This window comes from Balaenoptera physalus, assembly GCF_965194825.1.
Source record: "Balaenoptera physalus genome assembly, chromosome: 11".
Classification (NCBI taxonomy): domain Eukaryota; kingdom Metazoa; phylum Chordata; class Mammalia; order Artiodactyla; family Balaenopteridae; genus Balaenoptera; species Balaenoptera physalus.
In genome coordinates, this window is record NC_138896.1 from 10,278,887 (window position 1) to 10,300,768 (window position 21,882).

General features: G+C 47.1%; 1 protein-coding gene across 6 annotated transcripts in view; it reads left to right on the forward strand.

Moving 5' to 3' along the window:
• Window positions 1-21,882, forward strand: part of PHACTR1 (phosphatase and actin regulator 1) — a 545,181-nt gene that overhangs the window by 516,069 nt on the left and 7,230 nt on the right. For all 6 annotated transcript variants that reach the window (XM_082413295.1, XM_082413298.1, XM_082413299.1 and 3 more), the window contains 3 exons: window positions 12,423-12,478; window positions 17,309-17,370; window positions 21,678-21,818. In XM_082413295.1, the coding sequence (XP_082269421.1) occupies window positions 12,423-12,478; window positions 17,309-17,370; window positions 21,678-21,818 (259 nt within the window). The remainder of the gene's footprint in view (window positions 1-12,422; window positions 12,479-17,308; window positions 17,371-21,677; window positions 21,819-21,882) is intronic.

Genomic DNA, 21,882 nt, shown 5'->3' on the forward strand with positions numbered 1-21,882 from the left:
TTAAAGAAGTAAGGACAAGAAGTACAGGGGTACCTGGGGGAAGGCTCAAGTTAAGAAAAGAATATCCAGATGCCTGTGCCCCTGTTATCACACTTGAATATGCATGCAAATCTCCTGAAGTTCTGTATGTGGTCATGTCCTGTGTTTAAACAACACAGCCTGCTGGGTTCCACCCAAGCGTTCCTAATTCAGTAGGTCTGGCGCCCAGGAATTTGCCACAGTTAAGGAGTTCCCAGCTACTGCTGAAAAATGACCTAGGAAGCTTTAAAAAGTATATTAACAGTGCTTTACCCTCAGATATTCTGATGTAATTGGTCAAGAGCGTGGCCCAGCCATCAGTATTTTTTAAGGTAATATAGGTTATTCTAATGTGCTACAAGATTGAGAACCACTGACTCAGAAACCATGGAAACGGCAAAGATCAGGAGAATAGACAAAACGCTATAGGAAGAGGACCAAGGATGAGCTTGAAGTTAACAACTTGAGGATATTTTTGTTCACACTTGACTAGTGAGGTGTGTGGTGCTTAGGGCTGTACTGATGCACTTGTTTTGCCTCACTCTTAGTCTTTTGCCTTGACCTCTTACCAGATCATCCTAAACTTGTTGAAGATTCTGATGGAAGGTTATTTAAAAATGCTTTGTGTTCCTAGGGAGAATGTTAACTTTTACAATAGAGCTATCTATTGAAGGATTAAAAAAAAAAAAACAAAGGCCAAATTTCAGTTTTTATGTTTTGGGAAGAGGCTAAAGACAAAAGATAAAACACAGTATATATTTGATGGCAGAACTTTATCATATCATCCACACCCCGTCATTCTTGTTAATATTGTTAGTTGTTATGCTTAGCTCTGATTGAAGGCGTAGACCAATGTCTGGTATGTAATGGACAGATGGACAGACGGATGAATGGACAGACTCATGAACAGGCAGATGCATGGGTGCATGGACAGATGGATGGATGGATGGACAGACAGATAAGATTAAGCTAAAGGTGGCTAAGTCTCCTCAGTCACTTTAAAGTAGAATAGAGGACATTTATTTTTATTCCCACATTCCTTATCTTTTGACATCACATTGTTTTAGCATTTCTTTTGGTTGATTCTTCATGTAAACATGGCCTTATTGAGATGAGTATGTTCTTAGGTTAACTTCTTTAACTATCTAATTTCTATTGTAACAACTCACATACTCTTTCAAAGTGAAATCTTCCTGATTGCTCATTTGGGGCTTATATCTAATAAGAACCCTAAAAGTATTCAGGCTGTAGGCTCTCAGTTTTTGTGCTGTTTGTTTTTTTTTAGTTTGATGCTATGCAACACACATAGTCCCATTGTTTTTCCCAAACCGATTTCATCTCAACACGACCAGCGTTATTCCAGTGTTTTTTCTGATTTTATTCCTTACAATATTTTATCTTTGCCATGGGGCTTCACACTGGGGCCACAGCCTCCGGTGAATAAAGCCAAAACCATTTCTCTCTTAAGAGTAACCTGTTTAGCTAGTTGAGGTGAGAAACTTTTTTTCAAGTTACCGGAAATAATATTTCATGCTTTCTACTTAATTTTAAAGGGGACTTTCACACCTTGTTCTCATTCGGTTCTCTCAGGCCAGATTGTTGTTATGGCTGTTTGTCATTTGGCGAAACTCGGGTGCAGGGAGAGGTAAAGCGCTGTGATGTACCCAGGGGGCCTTCTGGCTAATGGTGGACGTAGGCCAGGAGGGCAGGGCTCCGAATCCCAGACCATTTTCCCCAGCCTGTGCTCTTTCTTATGCTGTAGCCAGGCTATTTGTTAACAGCTTGAGGGGAATGATGAGGAGGGGAAAAAAGTGGAAAATTATTGACTCAAATTCCTGGAAATCAACTTTTAAATCAACAGTTTTAAAAGTCGTGCTGCCTCATTTACAGAGAAAAAAGGTAGAGGGCAGAGTACTGAGGTGTAAAAGCAAACTGCTGCCCAACTTCCCAGAGGAGCCCCTCCAGGAGCAAGAAGGCTGTCACGCAAGCCCAGGGCTCTGGTCGTCCCCATGGGCAGCACAGCAACAAGGCTAAAGTATCATGACTTGTCCCTTCCATGCGCCAGGCGCTATACTAAGTCCAGAAGCACAGAGGTAAATAAGACATAACTTGTGCCTTTGAAGCATTCGTGGTATATTTCAGGAGGTCTTCGTGTAAATGGACGTTATCAGTGTGATGGATGAGGCATGGTCAAGATGGAAGAACACAGCAGAGGGAGTGACTAGTTCTGCCTGGTAGAATCAGAAAAGGCATCCTCCCCCAGCATGACAACCAAAAATGTCCCCAGACATTTCCAAATGCACCCTGGGGGGCACAATTGTCCCTGGTTGAAAGCCAGCACAGTAGAGTGGTGTGGACAGAAGCCAGATTGTGGTGGGCTGTTGAGACCTCAAGAACATTAAGCTCCAAGCACAGGCCCCTTCTGAGTGGGGGGTTTCTCTGCAACTGCCCAGGTCATACACTCATGCAGCAGCCCTGGTGGTGGATGGGGCAGACATGGCCGCACCTCACAAAGCTTCAGCTCTGGGCTCCAGTGGACGAGATGAGCAGTAAAGGAAGACTAACAAGCGCCAGGATACAAGAGATACAGGACTATTGTCATAGACTGTGAAAGCACCTTAACCAAAGGCTGGTGAACAGAGGAAGTGATATTTGAGGTTTAAGCTGCAATCTTGGGGATTATTGTCAGTTCGCCAGATAAAGAGGAAGAGAAAGAGTATTTAGATGTAAGGAAGGGCATGCAAATCTGGAAGGAGCCAAGAGGAGGTGGGTGTGTCTAAAGAACAGGGCGGTGGGGGGGGGTGATTCTTGGCAAGCGGCCAGATCACAAGGAACCTTATAGGATGTTTGGGTATTTTGACTCCTTCCTGCAGGCATCGGGAAGGTGTGCATAGCTTTCAAGCCGGGAGTGGAGAGATCAGATTTACCCCTTAGAAAGACCATTCTGTCTGGGGTGGAAGAGGATAGGGTGGCAGCATGGGGGAGATGCTGGTGGCCTGCTTTCCGGAGGAGGTGGCGATGGGATGGAAGGAGAGACGGTTGGGACTTGGTGGTTGAGTGACCCCCAGGGGTGAAGTACAGAGGGGATAATTCCCAGTTTCCTGGGCAGCTCACTGGGGGTCGGAATATTACTGGTAGACAAAATAATTTGTCCAGTTGGCAAAACTACCTGCACAGGAGGGGAAGAAGGTAAATTAATTCCTTTGGGACCCTTTAAGTTTGATGGCCTATAGGAGTCTAAGAAGGCAGTTGGAAAGGTGTCTGGAACTCAAAAGTATGGTTAGGGGTGTAGAATCTGGAGTCATTGGCATGTAGATGCTAACTGAAGTCGTGAGTGTTGATGACGTCATCCAGGGAGCATGTGTGGCCTCAGAACTAGTAGGACCTGGGTTAGATAATTACTAAATGAGCACCTGGGATGTTCTCGGTGGTCTCCTAGGAACTGGCGATGTAGTGATGACCAGGACCAGACAGAAATGCCCCAGGCTTCATGGCACCGACAGGTTCTAGGGAAAGATGCCAAACGAGGTGCAGGGGACAGAATTCAGTGCTTCCCCCCTTTCCCTGGCCCCAGCATGCTTGTCTAAGATGGGGGGAAAACCCCCATCTTCTCCTGCCTTAGGAAAGAGGACCTGGCTTTCTGTCAATCTCCACGAGCACCTTTGCCTTTTCTCTTTCCAACTGTCTGAAAAGGCAGTTACCTCCCTCTGAGATGCAGCAAACAAGCCAAAGTCAATTCTGCTTTTCTTTTTTCCTGAAACGCAGATATAGCTTCAGAGATCCAGACTTTGAAATCAGGGCCCTCAAAACCATAAGCAGTTGTAAATACTAGTGAAAGCTGTGACCTTGCTGTTCCGAAGCCTGGAGAAGGCTCATTAGATCCATGCTGCAGAACGAATCCTTGTCGGCGTCAAGTCAAACCAGCAAAACCTACAAGGGTTGTGTCACTTCTCTGGGGAGATGCTGTAATGCTCAAAAGACAGCTCTCCCCTGCTCTGCATATATTTAAAGCATCTTCCTGCCGCATTTGCTATCAGTCTCCTTCCAAGGCCAACACCTAAGTGCCATTTGTTTGGGGTTGGTTGGTTTGTTTCACAGAAAAATGTTAGTTTGTTTGTTTTTCTCTTATGGTCAGTGGTATAGATGGAGTTGTTCAGACTGATAAAAAATAAGATCCATTCTTACATTTTGAAAGAAAATAGAAGGCTCATATGTGGCAATGGATGGCAAGTGGCATTCAAATGGGAGTCAGTGATTTTCCAGTTCATGGTGAGTGGAAATCACTTAGCCGTGATCCATGGTAAAGAAGAAATCATTTGAGGTGTGGAAACAATTCTGCTGCTTAGAGATGTTGTATAAACCAGAGTCACATATATAATAGCAGAGCTAGTTAAATAGATCACTTGAAAGGACATTAAACCTTTACTTTTGGGTAATTCATTCTATATAAAAGTTTAGCTCCCAAAAAAGTAGTTTCCTGTGTCATCTAGCATGTGAATGGTCATGTCTAAATTTTAAATTTAAATTTTCCTAAAATTTAAAATGTTTAGGAAAAATTTTAATTTAATGTTAGTCTAAATCAGATACAATTACTTAAATCTACTATCAAGGTGAGGATAGTGTAAGAGATTCAGTGCATTCAGAAGGCATCTCTACTTTTATTCTCGGAATTATTAGCTCCTCGGGATTATTCATAAAACTGACCATTTCATTAATACAGTAATCGTGCCCTCCTGCTCAGCTTTCTATTAACCAAAGCTTCCACACAAGGTAGATCTTAAAAGGAACCAAGCAGATGGCTGCTTTACCTGGTGAAGATGGCAGGCTGCCCTGGGCGTGCCCCTAAAATTCTGATGACTGGAATTCTGAAGCTAGAGCTTTATCCGTTTGCTTTGTGAACTTGGCTCTGTTCAAAGACAAATCCCTCAAGGAAAGGTCATATTTTAAACTAATGTAAGTCATCTTTATTACAGTCCAACTAGAAAGAATAAGTAAAAGCCATCAGTTGGGAACACCCTTTTTTATTCCAATACCAAACGTACAAACCTCCATACAATGCACTTTCTCCTGCAGCCTCCTGTCTCGGTGAAGAATTGTCCCTCCTCCGTTTGAAATTGTCCCTCCTGCCTTCTCAGGACTCCTGCGCTGTCCATGGAGCCTCCTGCCTCCTTATATATTTAGCTTGTCACCATCACCACCACCACTTAATCTGGATTCTTTCTGTTAAACATGTCAGTCTCCTCCCATTAAAAAACTATAAACCGGGCTTCCCTGGTGGCGCAGTGTTTGAGAGTCTGCCTGCCAATGCAGGGCACACGGGTTCGAGCCCTGGTCTGGGAAGATCCCACATGCCGCGGAGCAGCTGGGCCTGTGAGCCACAACTACTGAGCCTGCGCGTCTGGAGCCTGTGCTCCGCAACAAGAGAGGCCGCGATAGTGAGAGGCCCGCGCACCGCGATGAAGAGTGGCCCCCACTCACCGCAACTAGAGAAAGCCCTTGCACAGAAACAAAGACCCAACAGAGCCAAAGATGAATAAGTAAATTTTTAAAAAACCCAAAAAACTATAAACCTCTCCTGAGCCTCCTTCACCTCCAGCTCTCTGGTCCCTTCAAAACCAGGTTTCACGGAGGACTCCTTCATACTTGTTGTGTCCATTTTCTCACCTCTGTCCTCAACTCACTCCAGCCTGGCTTCTGTCCCCACCGCCCCCCGAAAGAGTCCTCGGTGAGCTCGCCAAGAACCTCCCCGGTGCTAAAGCCAGTGGGCAGTCTTTCTAGGCCTCATCTGCCCTCCCGGCCGCATCAGCCCGCTTCCTCGGCCGCCCGCATCTTCCTCTGCCTCCAGGATGCCATGTTCTAATTTTCATCCTGTCTCCGTGCCCTGCCCCTCCTCTAACTCCCTGGCAGGTGTGTCTTCCTTAGTCTGAGAATTCAATATTGGAATTTTGTAAGGCTCCATCCTAAGCCCTCTCCTCTTCTCCTACTATGCTCTCTCCATACCCCTGACTTCAAATATTATCTAATTGCAAACTAGCCACAGATTTCTATCACTGGCCTAGCCATCTCCTCTCCACCGAGCTCTGTACATCCAGCTGCCTACTGGATGCGTCCACTTTGACGTTGCACAATCACTCTGACTCAACAGATCTAAACTCAGACTCATGGTTCCCTGCCACCCTTCCCCCGTCCTCCCCCAAAATGCCCCGGTTCCCTTCCAGTGTTTCCCGCCTTCTGGGTGAGTGGTATAACCATCCGTCCAGCTGCGTAAGTTATGGAACCTAAGAGATATCCAATACACCTCCTTCCCCCTCTGTCCGTAGACGCCGTGTCTCCGTGGTCTGTCAACTTGACTCCCTAAGAACTTGTACATCGACCATCATAGCCTAACCCAGGTGTCCATCATCCTCTATCAGGTGTGCAATAGCCTCCGAGGCTCCTATTCAAACTGCCTCTTGCGTCTCCCAACCCATTCTCCGTACAACAAACAATGTGATCTATTGTAAATCTGAAATGTTCATTTGTTCCTCCCCTCTCCTACCCTTAAATGTAAACTCTTCAGTGGCTTCACATTGCTCCTTGAGAGAAGATCCGATTCCTTAACATAGCCTCCGTGGGCACATGGCCTGGCTCCTGGCTTGTTTCCCACCATCCTTCTTCCCCTTGCTTTGTCCATTCCAGCAACCTGGCTTCCTCCATCCTCCAGATCTGAACACAGACACAGTATCACTTCCTCTGGGAAGCCTTTCCTGACCTCCTAATTTTGTCAGATCCCAGTATCACTGCCCCAGATGCCTCACCATGGAAGCTCTTACTAGAGTTTTATACTTCTTTCTATGACTATGTGAATTTTTTAAATTTTTTTATTTTTTTGGTAATTTTTAAAAATTTTTATTGAAATATAGTTGAAATAGATAATCAACAAGGACCTACCGTATAGCACAGGGAACTCTACTCAATATTCTGTAATAACCTATATGGGAAAAGAATCTGAAAAAGAGTGGCGAGATATATATATAGGTATATATATATATGTATAACTGAACCACTTTGCTGTACTAACTAACATTGAAACTAACACAACATTGTAAATCAACTATACTCCAATATAAAATAAAAAATTAAAAAAAGAAATATAGTTGAATTACAATATTGTGTTAGTTTCAGGTACCCAGCAAAATGATTCAGTTATATATATATATATATATATATATATATATATATATATATTCTTTTTTTAGATTCTTTTCCATTATAGGTTATTACAAGATGTTGAGTATAGTTCCCTGTGCTATACAGTAGGTCCCTGTTGGTTATCTGTTTTATGTATAGTACTGTGTATATGTTAATCCCAAACTCCTAATTTATCCCCCTGTCACTATGTGATTAATGACTGCCTCTCCCAGCCCCTTCCAGTGTCTAAGTTCCAGAAGGGCAGGACCTTGATCTGTTTCTGCTCATCACTGGACCCTGATGCCCAGCACAGAGCTGGCACCCAATAAATAATTTGTGAAACGATTGAATGAATTTACATTTGAATGTGACTAAGTATATAGCATCTGTTTTAAGAACTGGTCTTGACAGGAATGACATAGGAAGAGTGATGATGTAATTCCAAGAACCTGAGAGGGGAAGGGTCCAGGAGACAGAACCCTGACAAAAACATGATCCCTGCACAATTTTGCCTAGCGCCCAGCCCCCCTTGCACACATCTGCTGATCTGTTTTTGGCTGACCCTCTTGCTAGCCAAGCTGAGACACTGAGAGAGTCTGTAGCACCTTCTAAACTGCCATGAGAGTCTAAATCATGTCCAAGTTGCTGGCCGTTTTGAGGGTATTCTATTGTAGTCTAGCTCCTGAAAAGTATGGCTCCAGTTTTAACCGAATTTTCATCACTAACGTGCACCTCTAGGCTTTGAGCTCCGTAAGAACTATCAGTGCTCTGTCCTCAGTGAGGTTCTTAGTCAGCGTTGGGTAGATTGGTGATGAAAGAAGGAAAACAAAAGTCGGGATTCTTTTGACTTGATGATCTTATCCAGGGGTCTCAAACTCAGGGCCAGGAATGATTGGAAAGGAAGAAAGCAGGACAGGTATTATCTGAGCGAGGGTTGGGGACCAGGCTAACTAGAACAAACATACCCTCTCTAAAGGCATCCAGGTGGAAAAAAACTGTAACCTCTGAGCAAGGAGAAGAACTTGCAGGGTCAAATACAACCCACTGGACATCAGTTTGCAATTTCTGACTCGCAGGGTATTATGGTTGTGGTAAACAGCATATCTCCCCCTCCCAAAGACATCTATGTCCTAGTCCCCAAACCTATGAACCTATAACCCTTCATAGCAAAAGGGACTTTGAGGCTGTGATTAAGAATCTTAAGTTGAGCAGATTATCCTGGATTATCTGGGTGGGTCCAGTGTTATCACAAGAACCCTTTCAGTCAGTCTGAGATTGGAAAATACGACACTGCAGGCTTGGAAGAGGCACAGGGAAGGCAGGGCACTTCTAGAAGCTGAAGAAGGCAAGGGAACAGATTCTCCCCTTTCTCCAGAAGGGGTGCAGCTCTGTTGACCCCTTGATTTTAGCCCACAGACACGCATTCCAATCTTCCGACCTCCAGAACTGTAACATAATAAATTTGTGTTGTTTTAAATCACTATATTTGTGGTACTTTGTTACAGCAGCAATAGGAAACTAATACACTGGTTAAGAGTGTTCAGACTATAGAGGCCGGGTGCCTGGGTTTAAGTCTTGGCTCTGCCCTGTGCTAGTTCTGTGACCCGGGGCAAGGTATGCAACTTTCTGTGCCTCACTTTTCCCCTTTGTACAATGGAAACGCTGATAGTACTACCTCAAGGGGCTGACCTGAAGATTAAATGAATTAATATACATGGGGTTCTTAGAACGATGCCTGTACTTCTTAGGCATTAAATCAGCATTAGCTTCTTCAATTACTCCTATTATTTGCAGAGAAAAGAACATAGGGCTGAGCGGGTCCAATACCTTGTCCAGGTGGGTTCAGGGCAGAGCCAGGAGTGGAACCCAGGTCCCCTAACTCCTGAGCTGTTTAGCACTTTGTCATTAAGCCACAATATCATTTTCCTACGGAATCTCATTTTCAAAGTCAAAACAACTAGTTATAATACATGCCCTTCGGGAGGGCTTAGCTACATTTTCTATCTGTGATTAGCCTGGATGGTCTCGGACCCTTTCAAGAGAAGTGAAACATAAATAGAGGGCCTCATTGAAACCATGTGTGTTTAATGATAAGGCTGCCTAGTTAATAGCAGAATTGTCTCTGGTTAGAGGTCAGTCACTCATTGTTTTGTCCCCTTCGAACATGTCGCATAAGAAAAACAAAAACAGAAAGGCCAGAATAGAACCAGGCAACGCATCTGGTCGTGGGATCCATGGGCTGCTTAGCACAAGCCAGTGAGGGAACCTTCTGCAGACACTTCAGGGCATAAGATTCCAAAACACCGGCCCCCCCTTCTGAGATGCAAACTCCACCTTGAATCTGGAGGGCTTCTTCAAAACATACTGTCCCCAAACCCAAGCTTCATGTAAAAACCTGGGTTTTACTAAATGGTCCCAGAAAGGTGGCTGTGCATCCCTATAAAAGAAACCAGTTTTCTCAGGGAAAAGAAATTGAAAGGTGAGGCAGAGCCTCTAAGAAACTCATTCTAAGTGGAGTCAGGAGTTGCATTCCAGACCTATGACACCAGCTTGCCCAGTTGCGTAATCTCAAGTTTCTTCCTACAGTCTGAGAATGCTGTTTTAGAAAGGACGGGAAGACTGCTGAGTCCAAATTTGGAACCTCCAGCATTGTGAATTTCCAGATACCCAGCGGGCCCTTATCAGTGTGGATAAATAATCCCTTCATGGGATGTTTTGAGAAGAAAATGAAGAATAGACGTGAAAATGTTCTTATAAACTTAAAAACACTTTGGAATACCATTTCCAGCAGTTTCCAGGGTGCTGTGGGGTTTGCAGACAGGTATCTGATCAAAAATGCTTTCTCTGGCATTGAGGCCCATTCCCTATCTACAGCCTAAGTGGTGATGGTATTGGGGAATCACAGAATCAACGTCAGTGAGCGCTGGATTTAAGATAGTTACACTTGGCCACTCTGTGGACTTCTTATCTTCACTCTGGGTCTCCAGAGTCCATGGTGTAAACAGCTTGCCAACAACGCACGCTAGTTGCCACTGTTTGGGGAGGGACTATAGCCGCTGCTGCCGGGACAGCACCCTTTTTTACCCTTTAGTCCCATTGGAGGACTCAGAGGAGCCTCAAACCCCTTCCACAGTTTTCTCATCTCACACACACTTCATCCCCATGGGGGAAGCAGAATGCTGAATAATTAACTGCAGGGTTGTTAGATAATTTTCAAGAGCCTCAGAAATACAAACATCTCTGTGATGCTGAGGCCCGTTGTGTGATCATTCCTGGAACTTTATCCGGGCATGTGGTTCTCTCTTTTTTTTAATATAAGGTTCAGGTCTACAGCATTATTATTCAACAGCTGTATACACTGCAATGTGATCACCACCACAAGTCTAGATACCATCCGTCACCATACAGTGACCCCCTTCACCCATTTCACCTCCCCCGCAAGTCCCCTTCCCCTCTGATAACCACTGATCTGATCTCTGTGAGTTTGTTTCTGTTTTATTGTGTTTGTTTGTTTCTTTTGGGGTTTTTTAGATTCTAATAAGAGTGAAATCATATGGGATTTGTCTTTCTATGTGTGACTTATTTCACTTAGAATAATACCTTCAAGGTCCATCCATGTTGTTGCAAATGGCGAGATTTCATTCTTTTTCATGGCTGAGTAATAATAGTCCATTGTGTGTATGTACCACATCTTCTTTTTTTTTTTTTTAACATCTTTATTGGAGTATAATTGCTTTACAATGGTGTGTTAGTTTCTGCTTTATAACAAAGTAAATCAGTTATACATATACATATGTTCCCATATGTCTCCCCTCTTGCATCTCCCTCCCTCCCACCCTCCCTATCCCACCCCTCTAGGTGGTCACAAAGCACCGAGCTGATCTCCCTGTGCTATGTGGCTGCTTCCCACTAGCTATCTATTTTACATTTGGTAGTGTATATATGTCCATGACATTCTCTCACTTTGTCACAGCTTACCTTTCCCCCTCCCCATATCCTCAAGTCCATTCTCTAGTAGGTCTGTGTCTTTATTCCCGTCTTACCACTAGGTTCTTCATGACCTTTTTTTTTCCCCTTAGATTCCATATATATGTGTTAGCATACTGTATTTGTTTTTCTCTTTCTGACTTACTTCATTCTGTATGACAGACTGTAACTCCATCCACCTCACTACAAATAACTCAATTTCGTTTCTTTTTATGGCTGAGTAATATTCCATTGTATATATGTGCCACATCTTCCTTATCCATCCACCTGTCGATGGACACTTAGATCCTCTGCCCATTTCTTAATCGGGTTGTTTGCTTTTTGTTATTGTTGAGTTGTATTAGCACTTTATATACTTTGGATTTTAACCCCTTATCAGATATATGGTTTGCAATTATCCTCTCCCATTCTGTAGGTCGCCTTTTTGTTTTGATGATAATTTCCTTGGCTGTGCAGAAGCTTTTTAGTATGATGTAGCCCCACTTGTTTTTGCTCTTGTGCCCGTTGCCTTTGGAGTCAGATCCATAAAAGCATCTCTAAGAACATGTAGTCTCCTCTTCAGTGTCCTTCCCATTCTCTGGCAACTTCTGTCCCTACATGGTGCCCGCCCATTGTCTGCCCCTGCCCCCTGCTGTTGCATCCTAGCAAGTTCACATCCTGGCTATGGTGTTTCACTTGTTGTGGCTAAATTACGTGCCGGCCCCAAGTGTCATTTCTGTTCCTGTTCATTTGCCATCTTGTGTCTAATAAGGCTCTGGTGGCGATGGGTGGGGACCAGAAGAGCAGCTGTTGTTCTCTGCAGACAGACGTGCCCTCTCCCGTCTCCATGGGGCCGTGAGCCTCTTTGTGTTCTGAGTCTGCACAAGCATGGCAAGAGGCAAGCTCTAGCCTCGGGGCCGGGGGGAGAAAAGCAGAGGCCATGCTCCCGAAGCTGGGAGGCCACACGAAAGAAAGGGACTTCTGTGAGAAGAGTCCACGCGCCTGGAGGCCCAGAGGAGCAGGGCTGGGGAGGGGCCGATGGAGGGAGGTTGTTCAGCTCCACGTGACGTCACGTCGGGTGCCTTTCCTGGGGTTGAAAATGAGGAACTGGGGAGGCATTGGTGGTGAGCGTCAGTCCTTCAGAGCACAGGATGGAACAGGGACTCCAGCCTCTGACCCTGCCTCATGTATCTGCGACGGCCGGGGAGATTAACGACCCAAGGAGGCTATGATATGGTCCAAAAACTTTTCCTGGATTTTTTCCGCAGGCGACTGAGCCAGAGGCCGACTGCAGAGGAGTTGGAGCAGAGGAACATTTTGAAACGTAAGTGACAGAGCCCGTGGCAAGCGCTGCTGTTTCGTGGTGGCTTTGGTTATTGTTTGATGGGAGGCCACAGGGTTTCTCCCGTGCGCTGCTGGTGTGGAAATGATCGAAACCCTCCCTGGTGGTGGAGACTTCGCCCTTGTGTGTTGCAACATCTGAGAGGGCATCCCCACAGAGCAAGCAAATTGGAATCCACTTGGTTCGTGCGGAGCTCAGGGTCTGCGAGAAGAACCTGCCCTGTAGTGGGCTGCCAAGTCAGAGAAGCTGAAAAGTTTGAGCGAGAGAACTTACTCATAAGTGAGAGTTGGGGTCACCTTGAAACCCAGATTGGCTGAAAAACTGCAAATATGATATTGACGGCTAAAATAGGGCAAGTAGCCGTTTGAAAACGAAAACCAGAAAGCATGACTTTCCACTGCAGCCAGCTGCTGGTGAGAAAATCCCCCCTCTCTCTGAGCATTAAACCTAAAGTCTCAGCATTTCCAAGGGGAAATCCTTCCCGGCCTCCTCTCAGGCCTCCTACAACTGGCCGCTGGTGTAGCTGCCCAGGCTCTCGTTCAAGAAAACTCGCTGTCACTGTGTCTGTGGACAGAAAAAGTCAACGAGCCTCTTGTTTGGTTCAGGACACAGAGATATTTGCTGAGGTGCAGAAAGTCCATGTGGTGCTTAAAATACCTATTTTTAAAATGCTGAAAGAAATCAAGCATCTCATGGGCACCAACCAGTATGCCTCAATTTAGGGGGAGATATTCAACAACTGAAAACTAAAACCTCTCAGATTCATCATGCTACACTCTCACCAACACTGCCCTCTAGACGGTCAACAGATGTTTTTAGTTTAATTCAGACCCTTTCTCCCCACACGTCTATCCCTTTCTGATTTGCTCCAGAAAAGAGAAATATATGCTACGCAGAGTTTTACAGAACTTCTGTGCCGTGCACGCACGCACACGTGCGCACACACCCACGCCCTGGTCACGTGAGGCCCCTGTGTGCGTGGCTGGGTATCTCCACTTCGAGCAAACAAAACTGTTCTTGGTTTTGCTATTCTCTCCTTCCTCATTGTGGCCTTGTGACTGGGTCCGCGCCAAATGGTTTGCTGTTGAATGTCACCGGCGAGGGCTGTGATGGGGGGGCTGGTGTCATGACCCACAGCACCTGTACTCCAGGGCGCCCACCTGCGTGCCCTGTGCCTCCACCAGCATCCTGCCGCCCTGCTCCGGGCTTCGGCCACGCCCTCGCCTCGCAGTGGCTGTTCCTTTCAGCCTTGACCTTCCTCAGTCCTGAGGGCACCTCACCCATTTCCCAGATCTCTAGGAAGTTGTGCATATGATTATGTTCTTCCTAACGGAGGGGTGCCTTTAAACGTTTCTAAGTTTGCTTTGCAGGGAAACAGAATTAGAATTCTTTCAGATGATTTTCCTGGTTGGGGAAGCATTTGGCCGGCGCGTCTCCCTTTCTGCCCCAACTTGATAGCTGATCCATTACAAATTGTCTACGTTAGAGAGAAAGAAAAATAAAAAGGTGTCTGCTTGTTCCTAAAGCCAGAAATCTGGTGAACGGGCTTTCTTCTTCTCCTTTTAAACTTCTTCCCCAGATGTGCCTCACACGGATCCGTGGTCTGCTGAAGGAATCTCTATACGACTTTCTTTTTTTTTTTTTTTTAATTTTTATTTATTTATTTATTTATTTATTTATGGCTGTGTTGGGTCTTCGTTTCTGTGCGAGGGCTTTCTCCAGTTGCGGCAAGCGGGGGCCACTCTTCATCGCGGTGTGCGGGCCTCTCACTGTGTACGACTTTCTTACGGGGCCGCACGGTACCTGGGGTCCCCAGCCTAACTCTTAAATGGGAAGACGCTCAAAACGTCTGTGGAATTGTTCAGGTTTCAGAAGATAGCACTTCTCTCGGCAAGGGCACAGGTTTTGGAAAGAGAAGGCAGAGAATCCCCAGCTCACCTGGCTTCCCGAAGGCACCAGCTCCCACACGTCTGCCCAGATCCATGGGAGGTGACGGGCAGGCCCCTCGAGTTAGGTTTTTCTCACGCTCCAGAAAGACACTCGGGTCTTAGAGACAGTGACTTGCGTCTAGGGAGCCTGGGGGGGTTCAGGGGAGCCGAGGGCTTACAAGTTGTGCCCACAGCTCCCTCGCGTTCTGTTGCCTCTTGCATCTTTGTCCTGTTTGAGGAGCTGCAAGTTGAAGGATCACTTGACCAAATTCAAGCAGGGTCATCATTTCGCAGTTCCAAAACTTTTCGGAAAGGAGCTTATTTTTCCTGTCGGTATTTTTTTTTTTCCTCCCTGCGTTCTGCAATTTTGTTTTCCGAAAGAGGTTTTTCTTTCTCTTTTTAAAATCTTGTGTGATTGTTAAACAAGAAATGTTTAGTGGTATCAGAAAACACCCTCAAACAGTGTATTCTGAGAATTATCCTCTGGGCTTTAAGTCAAGGGATGAACCACATCTCTGTGCAGGAGAGAGGCCCAGAGCGGTGGCTTGGCTGGGCGGTGGAGCTTTGCAAGCTGGGTCTGACTTCCACCCCAGGCCGCCCGGCCCTGTGGGCAGTACTGGCTCCACTGGGCAGCCAGTGAGACCCTGGGCACCTCTGAGCACACAATGCACTCTGTGATGGTGGCAGCAGGCCATGACCTCGAGGGCTTTTCCTGGTCTCCCTTCCCACTTGCCCAGTGGGGTTGTCTTGGTCCCCACTGCCTGAGAATTCATGACCCTGGGTTTGTAAATGGCTTTGAACTAAAGGTATAGATTCCATAGGTGGTAGCTTGGGGCCCCTAGCCCTCAGAGGGACCTCAGGAACACCTGTAGGCGATGAGGGCTCTGTGCTCTGGGCAGGATGCCAACCTTCACGGCTCGAGAGGGGGCCTGTAGGATGAGGCGGCCCCGAGCGGAGTCTGAGGCCAGTAACCAGTGATGAGGAGGAGGAGGGCTGGCGCTGAGCAAAATGTGATGGGGGGAGAGGCAGCGTAGCCAAGCAAGAAAAGGAGCTGGACTGTTTGTCTGACTGTCTGTTAGCCATGGAGTGTGTGGCCAGCCGCTCAACTCCCCTGGACCTTCCTATCCTCATTTCCAAACCACCAGCAGTAGCCTAGGTGGTCTCGTGGGCCCCTCCTGGCCCTAATATGCTATAAGTCTGTACATTTCAACCCAGTGCCCTCGAGCTGCCCCCTGGGCACTCACCATCCACTCTAGACCTTTCCTTCCGACCTCCCTCCCACCTGCAAATGCAGCTGTTGGGGGCCTCCCTTCTTCTGGGGCTGGCAGTCTGCCTCCCAGTTTCTCTCTGATACATTAGTTCATACTAAGATAGTAATGGCTGCCTAGTTGAACAGGTTTCTATCCAAGAGAAATTCTCATTTTTAAAAGGAACCCTGGGGTGGGGGAAGGAGGACCTTTCAATTCAAAGGAAGGAGCTCTCGAGTGGGGTTTGGGGCAGCGGGGACCCCTGGGGACTTCGGCCTATGGCAGGATGTGGCCATTTCTGGAGCTGCCCCGGTCCAAGATCCTGGTCACCACGGGCAGTCACACTGGCCAAACCGTGTCCCCGGGGGTATCACTCAAGGACGTGAGTTCTGCTCTGAACCACCACCGTTCCTTCTGGCGGGAGGTGCTGCCACCTGCAGTGTGAGTTGGCTGAGGCTGTGCTTGCTGCCATCAGGCTGGCAGGAGGGGTGAGGGGACCCCACTTCTGGGCACAAGGGGGTCCCTGTTTCAAAGACCTGTCCTATACTGAGACCACTCAAGGGTGAGTGCGCACTGCACAATAAGTTAATGGAGTTACAGAACCATAATTTCCAACGGTGATTTCAAAATGAGGGAACAAGGGCCCTTTTGATGCAGCCTGTGCAAAATCAAGCGGCAGTGGTGGTCTCTCTCTGATGCCACCCTCAGTTCAGTAGATGAGAGGCAGAGGCATGGGAGCCAGGCTGACGTTCGTGATTTTTCTTCAAGTTAGACAGCATTATGCTGCGATCCGTGCTTCCATCGCAAGGCCTGGGAGGAAAGTGAGGTGCCCACGGTCACTGCGTTACTCAGACACTCCCGCGTGCTCTGTCCTCTGGATCTCGGCTCCCTTCGGCGCTTTACACACCTGATGCTAAGTCACCCCACATATTGAGCTGAGAAGGTTTAAGCTCTGGGGCCTGCTCTCCTAAGACGCTCCTTAGAAGTCTAAATGTAGGCAGTTGTATCCCACACTGTGGCCGCACGCACGCTCTGTGGACTTCTTGGAAGATTCAAAGAATTAATGGAATCAGGGCTTGTGAAAGGTGAGCGTTATGAAATTCCAGCCTTGCGTTTGGCATCAGCTGTGCCTCGTTTTGTTCCTGTGGCAGGTGGCAGGCGTCCCCGCGGGGACTGGCTTCTGTGCCACCCACGCGGGGCACCGGGCACCAGGGCCACATCACAGTGAGTCCCCTTCGGTCGCTGTGAGGCTTGAGGCAGAGCTGCGTGAGGCCCAGGTCTTGTCCAAAGAAGGGAGCCTCGCCTCGCCACTCCCCGGATGCCTGTGTCACTGCAGATAGTACCCCTCTCTTTCAGGACCTACCTCCTTGCCTCGTAGCCCCTCCTCTTGGCCCAGCATTTCGGCCTGCAGACTTGAAACCCCGTGTGACATAAAATAAGGTCAACCCACTCACCACCCGTTTGAAACAGTACAGGCAGTTTGGAAGGTGTCCCCACAAGCAGAAAGTGTGGCCAGGGTAGGGGACGGGAACTCTCTCCTTCTTTTCAAACTGAGCTGCTTGGCCTAGAACCTGCAGAGGTGCACCTTTGTGCGACACTGCTACCAAAATCTAAAGCGTCTTAAATGTTTCTTTCAGCTCGGAATGAACAAGAGGAACAAGAGGAGAAACGAGAGATCAAGAGGAGATTAACTCGAAAGGTGAGACGGTTCTCCGTGCCGAGCTGGGGCGGGACAGGGGGCCACCCTCCCCTGCTGTGCCGTGTGTTGGCCTTGCAGCTGCCTGGCCCATTGGAAGTGACATGAATGGCTCTATTCCTCGGGTGTCAGGGCATGTGGCTCTCTGGACTCTCCAGTTCCTCTCCAGGGGCCAGTGGTCCACTCAGCTTCATGACCCTCAGTCCTTTTGGCTGGTGACACTGGCCTACCCCCAAGCAACTTGATGTCAGGTGCATTATATTTGCAGTTACAGTGAATATTTTGTTTTTAAAAATTCATTGTAACCCCATTAGGCAATTGGAAATTCATTATCAAAATCAGAAGTTCAAATGTATCAGTTATTTGCTATGACCCTGGGAAAGTGCGAGTTTTCCTTGTCTCCACTGATACTATTCCTGACCTGTTACCTAAGAACTATTTGAGTCTATTATGCTAAATCCAATTTGAATTACTGAATTAGGAAAATGCCAAAAGTATTGATAAATCTAATGAAGATGTTTGAAAAGCACTTAGATAAAAAAGTCAGAAAGCTAGAATATTTATGTTTTTAACCCCCAAAATAGATGGCTTGGCAATGTAATGTAGACCCAAGTGGATCTAATTCTATGAGTCGCCTCTTTGATAATAGACTCTTATTTGAGGCTATTCTTGGAGGATGTTGACAAGTTTAATTAATGACACAGAAGATATACTACTATATTCTGTCTGACTAGAGTGTTTTTCATCAGCCTCCTACAGTGACCATCTTGAGAGAAAGATACTCAAAGCTTAGAGACAGTTAAGAGACCCATTAAAATTAATTTTTTAAAGGTTTATTAATGGATTTTTTCTCCCTAGAAATATTATGCAAAGGAAGAAATTCAGAGATCCTAGAATATCGTACCAATTATTAAGGTGATGATTTGTGTTTCTCAACACTTTCTTGCCCTTAGAGCATCCCAGACATCTGGTGACAAGCCAAACGCCATCCCAATTAAAAGGAGTAGGATAAGCAAGGGCCTGACAAGCCGGTGACGGGCTGGTGTCCCCTGGTGGGAAACTAGAACAAGAGCTAAAGGCCCTCACTTCATCCAGCTGCCCTCACTCCAGTCAAGGTCTGACTCGTACATCCTTAAGACCACCCAGCCTTTGGACGCAGGGCATCCCTTTTCCTGAGACTGAGTAGTGAGGGGGACTGGGGGAGATGCATTAGATTATTCTAAGTGTGTCTTTGAAATGATGAGGGTACCAAAAGGAGACTGGTGATGACACCTCGTTTCTGATACAGAAAGGTCTAGACGTTCAGAAAATATGTTTAATCAGATTTTCATAAAGTTCATTGGAGTTGATTGCTGGGACCCCAAAATTCTCCTAAACTTTAGGGTTTCTTGCTAAAAACTAGTAATAGGGAAAGATTTGGACATGCACCTAATTCTCATCTCTTTAAAAAGAGCATACGATTTTGCAGGGGAAAGCTTGCCTGATTGCATAGTTTGGCAGGACGGGGTGAGAGAAGAGGGTCTCCTCCCACACCCGTCTCCCCTAGGAGGGGTAATGCTAGGGGTGGGGTTTTTGCAGGTCCTCAAGTCAAGATAAATGCCTCTTCTTCCTCCTGGTTACCTCTCTTTCCTTCTCCCAGGAAAACTGCCTTGTAATTTCAGCATTTGCCTGCCCTGGGACTGGCTTGGGGAATTAGAAATAATGAGCCTGAGTGAAGGGATAAACTGTTTATAAGGGAGAGACCAGAAACAGCGTTCACATCTGGTTTTGTGAACAGAGATGTGGAGCGTGCCAGCAGGTAGGGAATCCGTATCACCTCCTGGTTCTGGGCACGTTCTGTTCCTCGGGAGCCTTTATCACACCAAGACCAGAAGCCAGTGGTGGTGGATGCTTTTCACTTACTTACCCTCAGCCCGAGGATTTCCTCAATATCATTCTATTTAATTTTAAGACACTGAGAAAAATAAAACACAGTAGCTGATGCTGATAGCCACAGACCAGGCATTTTCTTCAGCCAAATTGAGACTAACCTAAAATTTACATGCTTTATCTTGGAATAAATGCCTGCTTCCCACTTCCAAAAACTCGCTAGCTAGCTGGATGGACGGATAAATGGGAAGAAGTATTGGAGGGAGGATGGCTGGAAGGGAGGAAGGAAAGGAGGGAAGGAAGGGAAGAAATGTACCTGGGTCAGGTTGTATTAATAGTGGAATTTGGGTCTCAACGTACCCTTTTGTTGAGTAATTGGTTGCGAACGATATTATTGCTGCCATAGATGGAAACATAACGCTACCAACCTCTGCACCCCACCCCTTCTTCCAGCCCATCATCCCCAGAAAACCAACTTTGGCTGCAAAGATTATTTCCTTAGTGTCCAGGCAAGTTAAGTTGGGTTCACGCACCCCAAGGGCTAGAGCCATCCGTGAGCCAAAGGCACCTCTCCTGAGCCCCGTGTGGCCAGGGGCGTGAGCCCAGGCTCACAGCAGAGTCTGGGAAGTTGTTAGAGGCTCTCCCAGCAGGAGAACTCGGTGTGCTCCTCACTCACTCCCTGGTGGCACCTGGGCCCGGTCTCTTATTAATCTGGAGAGGTCGTGTCTAATCCCCACCGGATTCAGGCATGAAAAGTAGTCCCTCACCTTCAGAGCCAACCTCTAGGTTTCTGTTCACTCCAGACTCTACCATAGACAGGCTATTAATAAAGTCTAGATCATGACTGTGAGAAATTTAAATTAGAAATTCCGATTTTAACAGCCTTTCTCCTGTCATGGCACACTTAGAAAATAGTACGGTTTGTCTGACACCCCAGGGTGAGCTAGTAAGTCCTTAGAAACACAAACTGGGGCTTGCAGTAGAAGTCTTCATGCCCTGTGGTATTACGGTAAAGGCCTGTGTACTCTAATGACTGACAGTACAGAGCGCCCTGCACTCACATCTTGGAGTCAGGATAGGCCACCACTTTTGTTTACAGCACCCCTAACCATAGAGCGTGGGAAACCTCTGGTTTCCTGGGACAGGCTACAGCTGATGCCAAAATGCCCTGTCCTGGGAATACCAGGGCCACCTCGGGACAGACTGCAGCCACTCTGAGGGGGGGGGAGCTACACAGCGTCTAGACAGGTGACCAGAGCCACAGCCCAGTAGGCCTCTGAGCCCCCCGTTTTCCCTCCCTTGGCCAAGGGGGGCCGGCAGGCTGCTTTGGTCCTGTCCGGAGCCTCGCAGCAGCTGTCACCGTTCTGCCCAGACCAGCCAGGCAGTCATCTAACAATGCTCTTCCATTGTAGGCCAGTTGGTAGCAAGCTGGGACATTCTGGCACCAGCCAAAGGTGTATGGCAGCTGCATGATATACAGTCAAAACAGCCGGAGTGGTTTGGATTCACTCGCGTGTGTTTGTTTTATAGGCCTTTGTGGTAAGATTCTGTTTGACTGCATCTTCTATTAATAGCATTAAATACAGTCTAGGGCTTAGAGAAAAATTGCTTTTAACTAACATCGGTTGAACAGGAATTGACAGCATCCTAAAGAGAGAGCAACTGTGTTGCTCCAGAAGAAATAGACCTGGTGACGGGAAGAGATAATAGAAATGTCAGCCTTATGTTGTTAAAGGACAAAGGAAGGATGCTAGCGGGTAACACTGGGAGATGGTTGAATAATTCACTTGTTTCATTCCTTCACCACAGACCTATCCAAAGGGCCCGTCCGAGTCTTCCTTGGCATCAATGCGGGCTAGCTCTGCCTTTGTGGACTCGCCTTTCATTTGAGCTATTGAGGGGTAGGGTCTCCATGATCTCATAAATCAACATATTCTCCTTCCTGTACACCCCGGAGTTTGCATACCGTTTGCACATACACTTTGTGTCTAAGACACACACACACAGAAAGTATTACAAACCCATCTTGCAGAGAGCACTAAATTTGACACACAGATGTGGATTCACAAATCGAGAATAATATAAGACTGTTGTGTAAGGTTTCTGTCACCTGAGGGGAGAGGTAGGACAGACATGGGAAGACCCACACCCATGCACAAAGACACACCGCGTGTCAGACCGAGACACTGCAGCGTTAGTGAGACACAGCCTGGCTGGCTGGCTGAATAGGCCTGGAGGCAGCTCACGAGTTAGTAAACTCCTTCACAGAGGCCTGGAGAAGTCCAGGAATCAGGAGCCCTGTGTCCCCTGGGCCCTGCCCCTCACATGTGTGTGAAGCATCAGCTGCCTCTCTGGACCTCATCTTCCCACCTATAAATTCACGGATGGACCAAGCGATCTGAACGTCACAGGCTGACTGCCTCCCTCTCTTCCTCCCGCAGCTCAGCCAGAGGCCCACAGTGGAGGAGCTTAGGGAACGGAAGATCCTCATCCGCTTCAGCGATTACGTGGAGGTGGCCGACGCTCAGGACTATGACCGCAGGGCCGACAAGCCCTGGACCCGCCTCACCGCTGCCGACAAAGTAAGAGGGACGGGGAGGGGGGCCGGGGCCTCACGGCCAGCCGGGTGTTGGGTCTCCAGCTTGC